This window comes from Alternaria dauci, chromosome 1 (genome assembly GCF_042100115.1).
Source record: "Alternaria dauci strain A2016 chromosome 1, whole genome shotgun sequence".
Classification (NCBI taxonomy): Eukaryota; Fungi; Ascomycota; class Dothideomycetes; order Pleosporales; family Pleosporaceae; genus Alternaria; species Alternaria dauci.
Genome location: NC_091272.1, coordinates 1,535,608 through 1,551,176, shown reverse-complemented (window position 1 = coordinate 1,551,176; position 15,569 = coordinate 1,535,608). Strand labels below are relative to the sequence as shown.

The 15,569-nt window shown below is 52.4% G+C and overlaps 5 protein-coding genes across 5 annotated transcripts; 3 read left to right on the top strand and 2 right to left on the bottom strand.

The window, feature by feature from the left end:
• Positions 1-3,693: 3,693 nt before the first annotated feature.
• Positions 3,694-5,599, top strand: ACET3X_000489 (uncharacterized protein; the record flags this gene model as incomplete). The annotated part of the gene is made up of 5 exons (XM_069447790.1): positions 3,694-3,699; positions 3,756-3,911; positions 3,979-4,878; positions 4,932-5,402; positions 5,456-5,599. 5 exons carry the CDS (start codon positions 3,694-3,696, stop codon positions 5,597-5,599), a joined length of 1,677 nt encoding a protein of 558 aa, XP_069310731.1.
• Positions 5,600-6,250: 651 nt separating this feature from the next.
• Positions 6,251-7,174, bottom strand: ACET3X_000488 (uncharacterized protein; the record flags this gene model as incomplete). The annotated part of the gene is made up of 1 exon (XM_069447789.1): positions 6,251-7,174. One exon carries the CDS (start codon positions 7,172-7,174, stop codon positions 6,251-6,253), a length of 924 nt encoding a protein of 307 aa, XP_069310730.1.
• Positions 7,175-7,900: 726 nt separating this feature from the next.
• On the top strand, positions 7,901-9,064 carry ACET3X_000487 (uncharacterized protein; the record flags this gene model as incomplete). The annotated part of the gene is made up of 2 exons (XM_069447787.1): positions 7,901-8,114; positions 8,166-9,064. The coding sequence occupies 2 exons, from the start codon at positions 7,901-7,903 to the stop codon at positions 9,062-9,064; spliced, it is 1,113 nt and encodes a 370-aa protein (XP_069310729.1).
• A 768-nt stretch (positions 9,065-9,832) lies between these two features.
• ACET3X_000486 (uncharacterized protein) lies at positions 9,833-11,605 on the bottom strand (the record flags this gene model as incomplete). The annotated part of the gene is made up of 1 exon (XM_069447786.1): positions 9,833-11,605. One exon carries the CDS (start codon positions 11,603-11,605, stop codon positions 9,833-9,835), a length of 1,773 nt encoding a protein of 590 aa, XP_069310728.1.
• Positions 11,606-11,888: 283 nt separating this feature from the next.
• ACET3X_000485 (uncharacterized protein) lies at positions 11,889-14,798 on the top strand. The gene is made up of 3 exons (XM_069447785.1): positions 11,889-12,052; positions 12,112-13,746; positions 13,795-14,798. Exons 1-3 carry the CDS (start codon positions 11,948-11,950, stop codon positions 14,653-14,655), a joined length of 2,601 nt encoding a protein of 866 aa, XP_069310727.1. The 5' UTR covers positions 11,889-11,947; the 3' UTR covers positions 14,656-14,798.
• The last annotated feature ends 771 nt before the right edge of the window (positions 14,799-15,569 follow it).

Genomic DNA, 15,569 nt, shown 5'->3' with positions numbered 1-15,569 from the left:
ACATAAGCTCCGAATGCGTAATCATCTAACACAGCTAGGAGTTGGCCTCGCGTTCACTGGCTATTTAAGAAACCGCTGCTCTTCTCCGCCTTTTTAGTTTGGATTCCTTGGCTCCTCGGAATCGTTATTGTGCACTAGTCGCGGGGGGCGGATAGACATGAGCTCCGAATGCGTAATCATCTAACACAGCTAGGAATTGGCCTCGCGTTCACTGGCTATTCAAGAAACCGCTGCTCTTCTCCGCCTTTTTGGTTCGGATTCCTTGGCTTTTTTGATGCCCTGCTCGGACGGGTTCTGTTGTTTTCTTGCATAGAATACGCCTCGGTAATTATGGCTGTGCACCCGTCGCATCGGGAGCCTAGATTATTAAAGCGCACCCAATGTTCGGCTACAGCCAAGTGTCATATTGTCAAGTGGAATGGGTCCACTTCAAGCGGGTTTTTTGATAGTTCGATATGCCGTGCCTAGTACATGGCCTTCTCGTACGGGAGTCTGCAGCGACAGACGTCGGACGGAAGTGGAAGCTCGTAGATGTGCAAGTGCGGCGTGTGTCTAGCTGCCAAGTGTTCCGAAATCCGGGTTGGGGAAACTTTGCGACTGCCAACAGCGTCCCTCAAAGACAGCCCGCTTCCGACATACGAGGACTACGCGTGCGCTTGCAGACTGTGGAAGGAAACCTCAACAGCGGGTGATACTGACTGCGGCATGGTTCGCATGCAAACTGATCCGTTTCCCAGTTTGTCCTGAGCGGCGCAGCTGTGCACTAAGCCATCTTTTGCTTGTTCCCCGTAATTTCCTTTACGTTGACGAGATGACTTGTTGGGCGGTATAGGTAAGTGAGTATTCGGCATTGAGCACACATCCTCAAGGAAGCGTTTTGATCACAGGATCGAAAGCTACGGGAATCTGATCGAATGGATGTCGTGAGAATGTCCACCTGCAGTCTGATGGGCGGAAACATTGATGCAGAATCCCAATGCAGCCTAGTTAGTCCGAATTGGCTCCGAACTTCCAAGCGAGTGTGTCGCTCCTGTGACTCTCTCTCACTCATGCGACGGTAAGGCAACCACCCCAATCACAGAAACTGCGACTCAGGTCATAGTCATCAGTTACGATGAACCGACTGTCTGAAACCAGTAGAGGGGCAATTGCAGTGGCATGAAGAAAGACTCTCAGCGTACGGCTTTAACCCTCATGCACTCCATCTGAACTCCAACCCCGGAATTCAACTATACGAATACAGATGCCAAATGGAACGGTTCAGAGCGCATGTAGTATCCGCCGCCAATGCTCAGGTCGCGTCTCTGTACCGCGCACCGGAGACGACTATCGAGCGCTGGAAACAGCTCTCCAGGTACTTTCTGTTGAGGCTATCCGCCCCGTGGGGGACCAACGTGCAAATGGTTAGTAAAACAAACTACTTCAAATCTCGAGCATTGGGAAAGTTGCGTATTAATTATACTTACAATAACCCGAAAACGCATCTCCAGTGATCACCGAGAGTTTGTCGGGACCGAAAAGGAGGCCTAGGGCTTTGGTTGCGATATTTGCGAGCAGAACCTTCAATTACTAAAAGTCTTCAAAGTCGGTTCAGGAGTCGTAGTCTGCACATAGCCCGAATCGAGGAGTTGGAACGGACCATCTTGCGTGCCGGTGCCTCTTTACAGTTTTGCGTCGCGCATCAGCCTCAAGGGCACGGAGTCTACAGGCACCACTCTGATCACGAAGCTCTAGAACTGAAGTGACGTAACGCGACTACATCAACGCAGAACAACCCCTAAGAATAGTGCTACCATCAGTAAGCATATCCTGAAGATAATTCGACGAATCAGCATCTCCCAAGCCACCTTCCCGATACCGCTTACGGCCAGAGGAACAGCAGCCACAAGCTGCGGCTGTCAGCACTACCCTTCAGCTTTGCTGATACATCACCACGCGACAAGTGAAGAAATCAGTCAATTACTGTTTGAAGCCCGCAAAGCTGAAGCTGTTGATGCAACAGCACGGACATCATGATGATGATCTCCGTACAAGTAGGAGGACATGGTGCGGCGCAAGGCCACACAAAACGTCTGAAAGATCGCGGTTCTTTCAAAAAGGTGCTGAAACATCTTTGAAGTAAAAGAAAGAAGCAATGGCTGCACGTGCATACTATACTTCGCCGTCCTCTGTTTCACAAGAGCAAGATCTACAACATTTGCTACCACCGACCATGACTTCTTCCAAACTTCCATCTGTCAAGCCATCTCACTCGATGTTACTTCAGTCCAAGCACAACAGCCAAACACTACCCTATAAAGATTTGGAGGATCTCAAAGCAGCCGAGATCGAAGACAGGGTACGTCATTCCCAATACAGAAGCACTACGAGGATGGTGATGTCTAGACTAACATTTTATTGGAGCACCTGAAAACACGCATACGCAAACTACGCATCATATCTCGTACCCTTTCCTTGTTCATATCCATCGCAGTCCTTGTTCCCACCGCGCTCACCCTCTACAAGTTCCTCAGCACACGAACAATCTACCGCACAGTCACACTTCCGAGCGGCCAAAGTGTTTCACGTACACCATGGGCTCACAGCACGCGCGCATGGCCGACATACATGTACTTTGGCGTTGCGGCCGTCTCCGTGCTACTCAATTTCGCGACAATTTTTTCGTATAAATTTGGCATCGACAAGGCTAACGTAGCAAGCGTCATTACAAGTACTTTCAGCTGGATCAATATGATTGGGAACTTCGTGGTATGGTGCGTAGCTGCAAGCTTGTATCGCACGGAGAAAGACAAGAACGGAAAGAGCAACGATCTCTGGGGATGGACGTGTAGTGCAGGCGCGAGGGCGATCCAGAAAGAATTTGTGGGCGATATTGATTTTGGCAGATATTGCGACGTGCAGGTAAGTCAAACAGTCTGTAGGCTGTTGGAATAAGACTCGACTGACTCGATAGTAGAGTGTCAGTTGGTATATCGGTATCGTGCAGGCTTCTGCTGCGTTTCTGACTGTCGTTATCTATGTGTTGGTTTACTTAAGAAGAGGAACCAAGAAAGAGGTAGGGCAGCGATTGAGGATGAGTGGATACGAACGGAGCAGACATTGAACATGCGAGAAGTGCCATCGCGCATGAGAAACACCTACCACAGCAATCCCTCTCATCCGGATTCCACCCTTACCTTCCATCAGGTACCTGGAAGAGAAATTTCTGTATGCGTTCGTATCCCCATCAACCACATTATGCCATCTCTTTCCCGTGCCTGTCGCACCTACCAACCGGCCCCCAAGCCCGCTGTTTTGCGTACGCATGATGCATCTAAATCTGCATATTCCGCATTTCTCGCTCTTACACGTTGCCTCTTCGGTGGCTTGGCTGCTTGTACCAATGCCCATCCCAGACCCTGCTTACCAAAACAAGCAAGATCCTGGTCAGAAACAGACACTGCACAATGGTTCACACCCGAGAAACAATGGACCAAACAGGTGACATTACATTGGGAAAGTCGGAGAAAACGTGCAAGCAATGCAGGCTCCACACATGTCCGCTGCATGGGAAAAAGAGCGGCGGGATGAGAACAACGATCTGCAGGATACGGAGAGTTATAATGCGGAGCGACCCACCGTGCTTACTTCTTGGAAAATCACTACAATTTGTGTGCTTACTCTGTCCTCTCCCTTTAGAAAAGAATTTGCAAAATGTTGGTATGTCAGGGAAGAGTACGTGTTTCGTGGAGCAGGAAGACTGACGATATGATTAGTGCGCACGTTGGTTACCCGCGCGGACATGTATGACGGCACTCCTACTTGCTGCAGGAGGCTTGGCGCAACAAACACAAGATGCATGTGATCAAGACTGCTTGCTGGAGCGAGTCGAGAAGCTTGAGAAGGATTATGCGCTGATGGATGTTTTCGTGGTAGGTTTAGGCTGATTCATCTGCCAATCGTACACGAGACGATCTAGCATGCTGACCACGAGTATAGTTTCCACATGACGTTACCTCTCCATCGTTTACAACCTATTCGGATGTTGCTCCACCCGGTGATCCTACATCAGCGTTCAGCCCATCAGACCAACACACTACATTCATTACTTCTGCGTTTCCTTCTTCATATCCTGTATCCGCCAGCCTTACGAAAGAGCAGTCCTCAACACCAGACACGCCTTCTTACTCGACTTCTCAACCGCAACCTTCAACAACCGATATTCCACCCAATCCCGCTGAGCCCAATATCACTCTTCGTCCTGGCTACCGCTCAGTAGCGTACTATGGAAGCTGGGACATTTACGCGCGGAACTTCCAGCCCCAGCAAATACCAGCAGAGAGGCTAACCCATCTACTTTACTCTTTCGCCGATAACAAACCCGATGGCACAGTTTTCTTGAAAGACTCATACGCCGATGCGGAGAAGCACTATGCGACGGATTCCTGGAACGACGTGGGCAACAATCTCTATGGATCGCTCAAGCAGCTCCAGATCCTGAAGGCCAAAAACAGAAACTTCAAGTTAGTATTGAGCGTCGGCGGATGGACGCACACCAACACCAAAAAGCACATGGATGGCCCCATGGCTACTGCTGCAGGCCGGCAGCGCTTTGCATCTTCGTGTGTTGAATTGATCCGCGACTATGGCTTTGATGGGATTGATGTAGATTGGGAATATCCCAAGGACAATGAGCAAGGACATCAATGGTTGGAACTGTTGAAGGAGATTAGGGGCCAGATGGACGAATATGCCGATACGCTTGTGCACGTGGACGACTCTGAAAACCAACTGAAGCCAAAGTTCCTCTTGACGATCGCTGCGCCAGCTGGCGAGAAGTACTACAAGAATCTGCCATTGAGAGAGATGAGTGAAGTTACGGATTTCATAAACCTGATGGTAAGCATTTTGGTTTCCAGTCGCAAAAGGCACGTGAACTGACAGAAATATAGGCCTACGACTACGCTGGTTCCTGGGATAAACAGACCGGCCATAACTCGAATCTCTACCCTTCGACGTCCAATCCCCTAAGTACACCTTTCAACACGGCTTCTGTTCTGGCCACCTACATGGCTGCTGGCGTTCCGTCCTCCAAACTCAATCTTGGCATGCCGCTTTATGGCCGCGCCTTTGCCAACACCCAAGGCGTAGGGAAGCCATTCGACGGTGTCGGCGAGGGCTCGTTCGAGAAAGGCATCTATGACTTCAAGGACTTGCCGGTAGCAGGTGCACAAGAGTATTACGACGAGGAGATTGGTGCGTCCTACAGCTACGACAAAAAAAGCGGCATGTTTGTCAGCTACGATACGGTGGCCATGGCACTGAAGAAGGTTGACTACATTGCGCAACAGAAGTTAGGTGGCGCAATGTGGTGGGACATTAGCGGTGACAAGACGGATAACGACGGCAGTATTGTGAGGAATGTAAGTCACACGCACAAGATGGTGGAGATGAATTGTGTGCTAACTTTTGAAAGGTTGTAGAGAAAATGGCCGGCGGCGAAAGTGGCGTAGGCATTGAGTCGTCGCCCAACTGGCTACTGTACCCAGACTCAAAGTTTGACAACATCAGGAATGGCGTGCTCACGCCACAGGTTGCCCAGCGGCTGCGCAGAGTTTGAGCCGTTAGCACAGGCGCAGCTACAGGCGAGTATGTCAGGTGCTGCGAACCTAAAATCGCGTAAGCTGTCAACGATTCAACGATCGTCATCGGTAAACATTGAGACGGGGTATTGGTGGCGCGAGCGTTCATGCGTTCGCATAGATGTAGTGATAAAACCCGTGTCATATACCTTACCCGTAGGAAATTTCGCTTATTGCCAAGCTGGAACACGCTGTGGTACTGCATCTCCGTGACACAGTTGCAGCAGTGTTTGAGGCTCTGTTGAACCCTGAGTGTACGCAACCGCGCGGAAGCTATGCTGCTTCTGGCGTAGATCTTCTTCGATATATTGCCAGTGTTGGTATTCTGATGGACCGAAGTCCTGCCACGACCGACTGGGATGCTAGAGGTGGAAAAACGTTTACACAATCACAAAGGCGGCAGATGTGCTGCAGGTGATTGTCGTTGAATTTGCGTGGTGTCTGAGCGCGCATGAAGGCTAGGATATGCCCGCCGCGCGCCTGTGTGCCGCCTGCCGAATCATATATACAGGAAGTAAACGCCCTAGCTCCATTCGTGCGGCGAAGGTAATAGCAGTCGTACGATATAGCACCAAAATGTGCTTTCAGGGTATAACCGAGTCTGTGTTGGGCACCAGAATGTGCTCATTTCACTGCCTCCTGACCTCTTCTGGCGAGCACGTGTCGGCGGGCGGGAGCAAGCGCTGATAGGATTGCTCGCCAACAATGGTCGACTCCCTATGCTCCAGGAAGGTGCGTATGCGCTCGTCGCGATCCCCGCTTGCGCTCAGTGTGGCATTCCTACTCCGCCGGTACTCCATGCTCGCCTCTCGGTGTATCTGGTCCCGCCTCTCAATGACCGAGTTGTTGAAGGTGTTGAACCTGGTGCCCTGCACGACACCACCTATGCTTACAAAGGCAAAGATGAGGGCCATGAAGGTAAAGTTTGACATCTGGATGGTTCGCGCGTCATCCTTGCCGCCACCGCTGTTCTCGTAGTGCCAGCGCTCCCAGTCTTCCCATGTCGCATTGGTGCGCGGGTCGGTAGCCCAGCGATGCGGATCATAATTCCAGTCGTTATGGCGGGGCATGGTGGGTGTCTGGTGGTGGCCGGCCCAGCCGTGGCCCCAGGCATCATACGCCTTGCGTTTCTGGACATCGGAGAGGATGTCGTGTGCAGCGACAAGCATGCGATAGCGCTCGAGACGCACGTGGAGGGGCAGCTGGGCTATAGCAGCTGAGGCATGGCAGCGGTCGGGGTGGTAGAGCTTGACAAGGGCATAGAAGCGGTGCTTGGTGTATGCATCGCCCTTTCTGCATTTGAGGATCTGGTAGGGCGTGGGTGTCTTGTGTGGTTTTTCAGCCTCTGGCCATTTCAGCAGCTCTACATCGTCGTGGTACGCGGGCGCGTCCTGGTGTTGGGCGTAGCTTCGCCGTTGTTGTGCGGGCTCACGACGACGTGAGAATGTATGACGGCATGACTTCCCCGGCTGAGGAGGAGGGACCTGAGCATAGCATAGGGGACTGAGGTTAGTGTAGGAGGAAATGAATATCGACGACTTCTTAGACAGCATGGTCAAGCAACGGCAGCCGTGGACGGGCGCGCATCTCAGAGCGTCAGTCAGGTGTCAGCGCCGACGTGTGGGGTGGTGAATGGTGGTGGTGGTGGCGTCGCGCATGGGCGATCGCCTCGCACTCGGCCGTCCTTTGGGCGCATGCGCGATCCATCCATCTATCCACCAGTACCTCGCGCTAATCTACCTACACTCGACATGCGACACTCTGGATGCGAACAGGAGTTGCTGTTTTTTTCTCCCTCTCTACCGACCAACTTCTCCGACGGCGCCGGCGTCTCAGAAGGGAAGCCACCATGCAGGTGCGGTCTCTTCCGCTCCCCTCCAGTTGCTCAGACCCGACGCCAGTGGAGCCTTTTGCTCCGCGACTCAGCTTGTCTGTTTGACGTGAACTCCTTCGCCTCGCTTACGCATACCTTGGGAAACTGCCCCTGCAGCCAGACAAACACTCGGGTCACGACGCATGAAATCTACCCTGGAACCAGCCAGCCGCCTATTGTCTTTGTCCTCTGCACAGTGGGCTAACTGTGGGGTCTAGACGGGGCATCCGCTCTTCTATAACCGTTTGCTATCACTCCCTCTTGTGCCCTTGCTCTCCTCAGCTCCCTCTGCACCTTTGCTTCTTACTGTCCTTTCCGCTCATCATTTGCATCAATGTCTGCCTACCTTTCATGTTGACTGCCTTCCGTGCTGCCCGTCCAACTTCCACACCCCTGCAAGTAGAAAATGGAAAACATCTACGACAGTAACCGACGCCCCCGGGAAGGCTTCTTGAACCTTACCCGTCGCATGGAGAACGAAGAAGAAGACCAGTTTGATGTCGACTTGACCATCTTGGACTTTCTCGTCTACAAGGCCATTGGATTGGTATTCGAGTGGAGATCAAGCAGTGACCCGTATCATTCCGATTTGCCCAATGCACTCGTCAACATGACCGCGGGTATGAACAGCCACCGTCCTTTTTTTCTTATTGATCACTGACGACATGAAGATTGGAGAATATTCTTGGGTCACAGGCACCATGGCCGACGCCTAGACCCCAAGGCGTCGTTTCGATCACGGTTGTTGCAGTTCGCCCTAATCTTCACGCACAGACTGCATCACGACGAGACATGGACAACCGAGGAATCACTCGATAGTCTTCGCGAGCAGAACAAGAGCCGCGGCGAGTACTGGCGACAACGAACTCAGCACCCTGCTGCGCTCCAGCAACCTTTCGACCAGCAAAAGGACTTTCCGTTGTCCGATGGCGCACTTTACGAGAACCGATCAGCCCTTGCATCCGCATTGAGCATGCCTCTGGATCAGAGGAGATGGGTCACTGATGTAGCAGGCACACCCTCACTCCACTGCCTATTGCCAGTCTTCATCGAACTTACGGCTGCCCGTGTAAACCTGGATGATGACTGGTTCCCGACTTCTGAATGGTTCGACCTGGCCGCGCAATTCATGCTGCAAGCCGTCATTGGCGAATATCTTCGCAATGGCGCCTACGGCGACGAGACGTTCAACACCATCTTCGCCTATGGCTGTCCCGGTGTCGAACGCTGGGCCGATGAACCAGCCGACGTAGCCGCTATGCGGCAACTCTTTTGCGCTGAAGGCAACCTCCGAGAAGAGAACCGCGAATGGACGAGGATCAAGCACCAGTACGTCCGCGAGCTTCTGCCACGAGACCCATCGCAATCGAGTCTCCAAGCGATAGAAGCAGCTCAGGAGCGGCATCCATATGCTGCTTTTGAGGAACAACTACTCTCCTTCCTAAAGTACCTACACGAGGGTATGGTCAAGCCAGATCTCGCTCAGGTTGAGGAAGGTCGTATCAACATCGACGGCAACGAACTTTCTGAAGCCGAATCGAGAGCCATGATTCAGCGCATGGGCCTTTGAAGCACTCTGCCATATAATAACCTCTGATCTCGGTCGATTTCCATGGGAGCTTTACGGACGCCTGTTAATTTCCCCAGCCGTCCAATCTTGCGTCTTCATCATAGCGTATGCCGTTCTTGTTTATACCTTTTGAGGCATCGACATTTTTTTTTTCTCTTTTCACCTTGCCAACTATTCTTCCAGAACTACAAAGCTTGTACCGAAAAGTCATGTAGCTTCACACATCTTGTACCATATACCCAAACTAGCTAGCTAAGACATCGACACAGGTATGTAGTCGGTGCAGTCATTCAATTTTTTACAACAGGATAAGCTCATATCCCCCGCCACATCTCAAATTACCTTCCTCGCTCCACCACTCAAGCATGTACATGGTCCCACGCGTGGTGACACAAGCGTCATTGTTACTTATCGGTTTCAGGATCATACGGATTGGGTGGACGCGTGGACCGCTTCCTTCCGATTTCAAGTTGATGAGGAGTGGAGTCCAGAGGCCCACGAAATATGCACGCGAATATCCGGCGCATTTTTTTTATATCCGACCCCAGGAGGCTAGGTAGCCATGGAAACACACTAACGAATTTATAGACTCCACCATCATTGCGAGGACACGATTTTGCTTATCAAATACTTTTTATTTGATTTGAGAGAGAGATATCGCATACCCTAAATCCTAATCTTACAACATGTCATCAAACGTAGCGATGCGCGCCCTAAAAGGCGGAGGTATATGTACAAGAATGCAAAAAAGTGGTGCGTCTAGCAAAATCAGACAGCAGAGTAAACAGCAGTGCATCCGCGTCCACATTCCACCTTTTGCTCAAACTCGACTGTCCGGCCGTTGACTTTGACCTTATTTCTTGGTGTGATTTGGAACCGATGCATTTCCTTCTCTCTTAATTGTCTCCCAAACCCACCAGCAGACGCAGCGCGTTCTTGCTCAGCGGCTTGGTCGAGTGGCTGGATGTAGGCTGGCGTGGCTAGGTTGCTTCGCTTTCCACTGCCGATCTGGTAGAACTCGTTGTTGCCCCAGAACAAGATGTCGCGACCCCAATTCGTGTCGTTGTCTGTGAGCTGTCTCGATCGGCCGGATACAGCGACACTGGCGACATTGTCGAGAACGGCGGCGGCATGTGTTGCACCGACGGAGATGGTGGACAGGCGAATGGGGATCGCAGTGTTCTTGACTTCATCCCATTCGAAGAGACCGGAGAAGGCAGGGACCTTGACAGGGTCTGCCTGTGTGTGCACCCATCGACCAGTACCTAGTTGGCCGGTCAGACCGAATCCGAAGGCCCAGGTGTCTGCGGTGGTCTTGTTGCCCTTGGTCGCTTCCGTAGCAAGGAAGGACGTGTTGCCGCCAGCGAAGACGTTTGTCACTTTGCCTGCCTGACCAGAGAAGAGCTTTTGTGTCGGAAGTAGGGACGGAGCATCGATGCTTTGTGCTTCGGCATTGTACGGGAAGCCCAATTGGCCGGAGGTATTGTCACCAAAAGTAAAAGCGCGTCCTTCGGAATCGCAAACTAAGCTGTGGTAGTCGCCAGCAGCGATCTTCGTGACAGGGAAGCCTTTGAGCGTAGTAATCTCGTGGGGAATGTCGAAAGCGCCAGGCGGCCGGGTCTCCCACGACAAACCGGGTATTCCCATTTGGCCCTTGCTGGGAAAGTCTTGTGAGCCTGATGCGAAAGAGAAGACACGGCCAGAAGACGTAAGCATGAGCGCGTGCTCGAGACCAGAGGCAATATCGGTAACGCGCTCATTCCATGCCAGATTCTCAGGCGTGCGCTTTCGGTAGGAGATGTTGTTGGAACCGCCCCAGAAGGGGATCCAGGACCCGGATGGAGGCTTTGGGCCTTCCATCTGCTCCGCCTGCGAGACGGGTATAGAATATACGGAGCCATTTTTGGAAAGGCCAATAATTCGATCGCGTGAGATGGCCAACGATGTAAGGTTGTGACCGGTAAGCGTCTTGGTAGGCTCCTTGATATCGTTGGCAAAAGCGGTGCCCCACTGTAGGAGATCGCCCTTCTCGTCTATGGCAGCGCCGAAATTTCTGTCCAGCTTGATGTCTCGCAGCAACTTTCCGTCAAAGAAACTCAGCCGTCGCGGTGTCTTGATGTACTTCTCGTCCGAGTCGGGTGCCACGACCTTGCCCGCATTCGAGCCCCATGTGTAAACTCCGGGATTCTCCCAGCTCTTTATCACCTGGAGGTGCTGTGAGCTGATGATGTTCCTGTTGTCGTCGCTCGATGTTGCCTGCCGCCGTGGCGCTTCGAACTTTATCTCGGGTTCCTCTTGCTCTTCAGCGTGCGCATCTCGTATAATCGACTCTCCATTGCACCACTGCCATGCGGTGGCGGTAGCCCAGAGCGCGCCGACAGTAGCTATGGACCGGACGAAATGCTGTTGTCGTCGCTGTGCATAAGGATGCGAGGCTGCGCGAACATGGGATGGCGGGGGTCTGGTCGCTATGTGCCTACATAGCCGCGGGGCATGAGGCGTTGGTCGAGATGCGCGTGCCACACATCTGGTGCTGAGCATGGTGTAGTATGTAGAGACTCGTGGGTTGGTGGTGGCAAGTGTCGACCCAAAGCTGTCTGGTAGAATTAAGAGAACGGCATCTGCAACATGTGCAAAGGTCCGATTATAGTTGGAGCCCTGATCATTCGACAGCTTCGATAGTTTGTCGAAATCGCAGCGGCGTGATCATGACGCTCTAGACTTTCTCCACACTCGACAGATGGGCTAGCACCGAGTGAGACTAGCGCCATCTGCTACACCCCCACGAGCATCACCGAGCTCCGACATGTCCATGTGGAAGCTTGCGCCGTCGTGTTTCCTGTCCACAGACAAGAACCCCACCAGCATCCCAAGTGCGCCAGAATGTACGAGGCAGACTCGTGGTACACGGCCTTTGTCCCTCGCACAGCCAAGCCGCAGGAAAAGGGCAAGCACCGCCGGAGAGAGAGCCTGCTCAAACAGGAGAACGTAAGCCCACCATCCGCTGCCGGGTACGTTTGAGCACTTCTGATGATTGTACCTTGCAGGAGAGTCAGGCTGACTTGGAGCGCGTAGAAGCCATCCCCGAGGCGGCAGAAGAGGACCGACCGGGCAAGCTCAATGGCCCTCCACCGGCCACCGTGGCCAGACGCGCCAAGTCGTACAGCGACTTCTACACGGTTGTGCGCGCGCATCTGAGGAAGGAAAAGGCACTGGAGAAGAAGAAGTCGCGTGAGGACATCAGCACCGAGCTGGAGTTTGCCAAGTGGTATGGCGGCCTCAGCGACGAGTTGCTCGAAGCCAGTCATGACGAGTACACGCTCTACCAGCACCAGCTGCACATGACGCGCAGCCACCTCGACAACATCAGTGCCGACACTGCCGCCACCCTCGATATCCTCTCCTCCCTCTCCGAATCCTTCAAGGTCGTCGAAGCGCAGACAAACGCATTCCGCACACAATGCGAGGGCCTCATCGACGACCAGAAGCGCATTACCAAGCTCGCCGACGACATGGAGCAGAACCTCCGGTACTATCTGTACCTCGAGCCTACGACCAAACGGCTCAATGCTCCGGGCGCAGGCAAGATAGTGCGGGGTAGCGAGTTCGTCGAGATGCTGGCAAATCTGGACAGCTGTCTAGAGTACATGCAGGCGCATTCCAAACATCGCGAGGCCGAAACGTACCGATCCAGATACCGACTACTCCTCACCCGCGCCCTTACGCTCATCCGTGTTCATTTCACCGAGGCGCTTCGAGAAATTGCAGCCGATGTCTCCAAGCGGATAGCGGATAGACAACTGAACGATACGACCATGTCTGCGCTGTTGTACGCCAAATTCCGCGTCGGAGCACCAGAGTTGAAGAGTATAGGCCTTGAGATACAGAAGCGGGCAGTGCTGCCAGCTGGAGCAGCGCCAGGCGGCGAAGCAGAGTACCAGAGTCTAATGAACGAGTTGTACCAGAGTTACTCGGCCACCCGTGGCCGCCTCATCCTCCCTATCGTTACGAAGAAGATCGGAGACATCGCACAAGCTCCAAGCACATCGACAGACCTCGTGGCTTTTGCACGGAGCAGTATAAGCTACATACGAGGCATATGTTTCGACGAGTGCGACCTATGGCGCGAGTGGTTCGAAGGCGACGGCGGATTGTACGACTTTTTGGAAGCCGTATGCGAGCCTCTCTACGACTATCTCCGACCGCGCACCATCCACGAGACGCAGATACTCAAGCTGTGCGAATTATGTACCCTTATACAAACACGATACATGGAGGAGGAAGAGGAAGAATCGCCTGTCGAAGCGAACAAGCTAGACTTCTCTGTTATCGTACATCCCGCACTGCAGGATGCACAAAACAGATTGGTGTTCCTATCGCTTGCAATTTTGCGGGATGATATTGAAAGATACAAGCCCAAGCCAGAAGATCTCGACTATCCAGCAAAGAACAAGAAGCACGCCACATCGGGAACAAAGTCAAATCAACCAGTCTTGTCTGGCAAGAAGGAACCCAAGTCCGAAGTGCCGCCCACCCCATTGATGCCAAAGACGCCTACAATAGTGGAGGATGACGACCCAGATGCGCGGTGGAACTACAATACCGAAGCGGCCTTCAAAGACTGGTACCCTACATTGCGCAAAGCGATATGGTTGCTCAGCAAAATCTACAGGCTTGTTCATGTACGTTTTGAACAGTCGCACACCCTGTCCATGCTAATGTGCTCTCAGTCCTCCGTGTTTGACGACTTGGCTCATCATATTGTCCACAGTACCACGCTTTCCCTCGCTCAAGCTAGCACGCTGCTTGCTAAATCCGCCTCGCCGACCGACGCCGCCCTCTTCCTCGTATCGCACCTCCTCCTCCTGAAGCAACAGATTGTGGCTTTCGATATAGAGTTCGTCACACCAGAAACCGAGGTTCAATATAACTTCTCCAGTGTCACAAATACGTTTTGGGAGCTGCGTGCTCGTGGTGGCCTCTTCAACCCGCGCAACCTCGTCGGCCTACTCATTCCCAAGGTTGTAGAGAACATGTTGGATGCCAAAGCTGAAGTAGACGCGCGCCTGCGCCAAGCGATCAACGACTTCACTGGACAATTTGTCACCCGGATAACAGCGCCAATCGATATGAAGAACAACAAGAAGGTGCCACCAAGCGAGGCCCCTGCGCGCACGAGCAAGATCCGGCAGAACATCGAACAAGAGACACCGTTTCTGCGATCGAAGCTAGAAGAATACATCACCGACGCACGTACACGTGAGATGCTCGTGGCAGCTGTCATGGAATCTGTCACACAAACATATGAAGACTGGTACGACACGTCATACTCCCCTTCTCTTGCCAATCAAAATGGGACTAGCAGAAGCACAAAGGGCAAAGGCAGGGAGGATGGCGTGTGGGACCCGGATGTATTCAGCGAGTGGTGCAGCAACACATTCAAAGTCGGCACGCTAGGCTTGAGCATTATGGATGATGAACAAGAAGATTATCAAGATCGAGATGATAGCGACGCGGATAGTATGGGTGCTGCCAGCGATCGATCTGGCACGGAACGGACAGGGAACACCGGCTTGAGGATCAAGATGTGATACTCGTCGGTGGATCGAGCAGGTTATGATGAAACGACTTTATACTTGTCTATAGGTCCCCAGGAGTGTGGTCGACATACTGTCACCATGCAACAGGGAGGAAATCTACCACTACCTCCTTGCCACACTCTAGATTCGCCAACACAGGTGTTCTTCTCTCTGATTCTTTCCGTCCTGTGATATCCATTTCTATTTGTGGTTCACTCTCCGATCCACTCTCCGATCCACTCTCCGACTTACGTTCTTTCCTCTTTCGTACATTTCGCCTCTGCTGCCTTGCTTTCCGCCGTCGCAATGCATTCTTCTCTCGGCGCTCAATCACATCGCTTTCTTCGCCTTCCTACTGTACTTGATTAGTATCATCAACACATTCTCCTCGAGAAGAGAAGAAAAAAAAAAAGAGCGGAAAATTGGGAACTTACCGAACTGGTCTCGACGGAATCTGTTGATCTGTGAAGGGATTGGTAGGATGATGTTGTGGAGAGGACAGAGAGAGCCTTGGTCGGTGGATACTTGGCTTCATCGTCAGTGTCGCTTGCTACCTCTGTTGCTGCATCGGATGAGGTTGAGGAGCTGGAAGAGAGGTGCGTGGTCTAGTTGTTTTAGCATGTAGTGGAGAAGGCGGAGAGGGGTATGTGTGCTTGGAGGCTTACTATTTCTCCTCCATTTTCTTCGCCTTCTGTTTCTTTTCGCCTTTTCTCCCGTTCAAGTCTCTTCCGCGTTTGTTCATTTAGTTCCCGTTGCTTTCTCGGCAACACATCTTCCTCTGTCTTCCGCTTAGACTTTCCTACTTGCTTCTCTTTCCCATCTACTATGTTCTCTCGATCCACGCAGGTTTTACGGTCCTCAACGCTGCTATTTGGGCTATTGCGCGCTTCAATCAGAGCGCTACTGCCATGTTTTTCCAAGTGCTC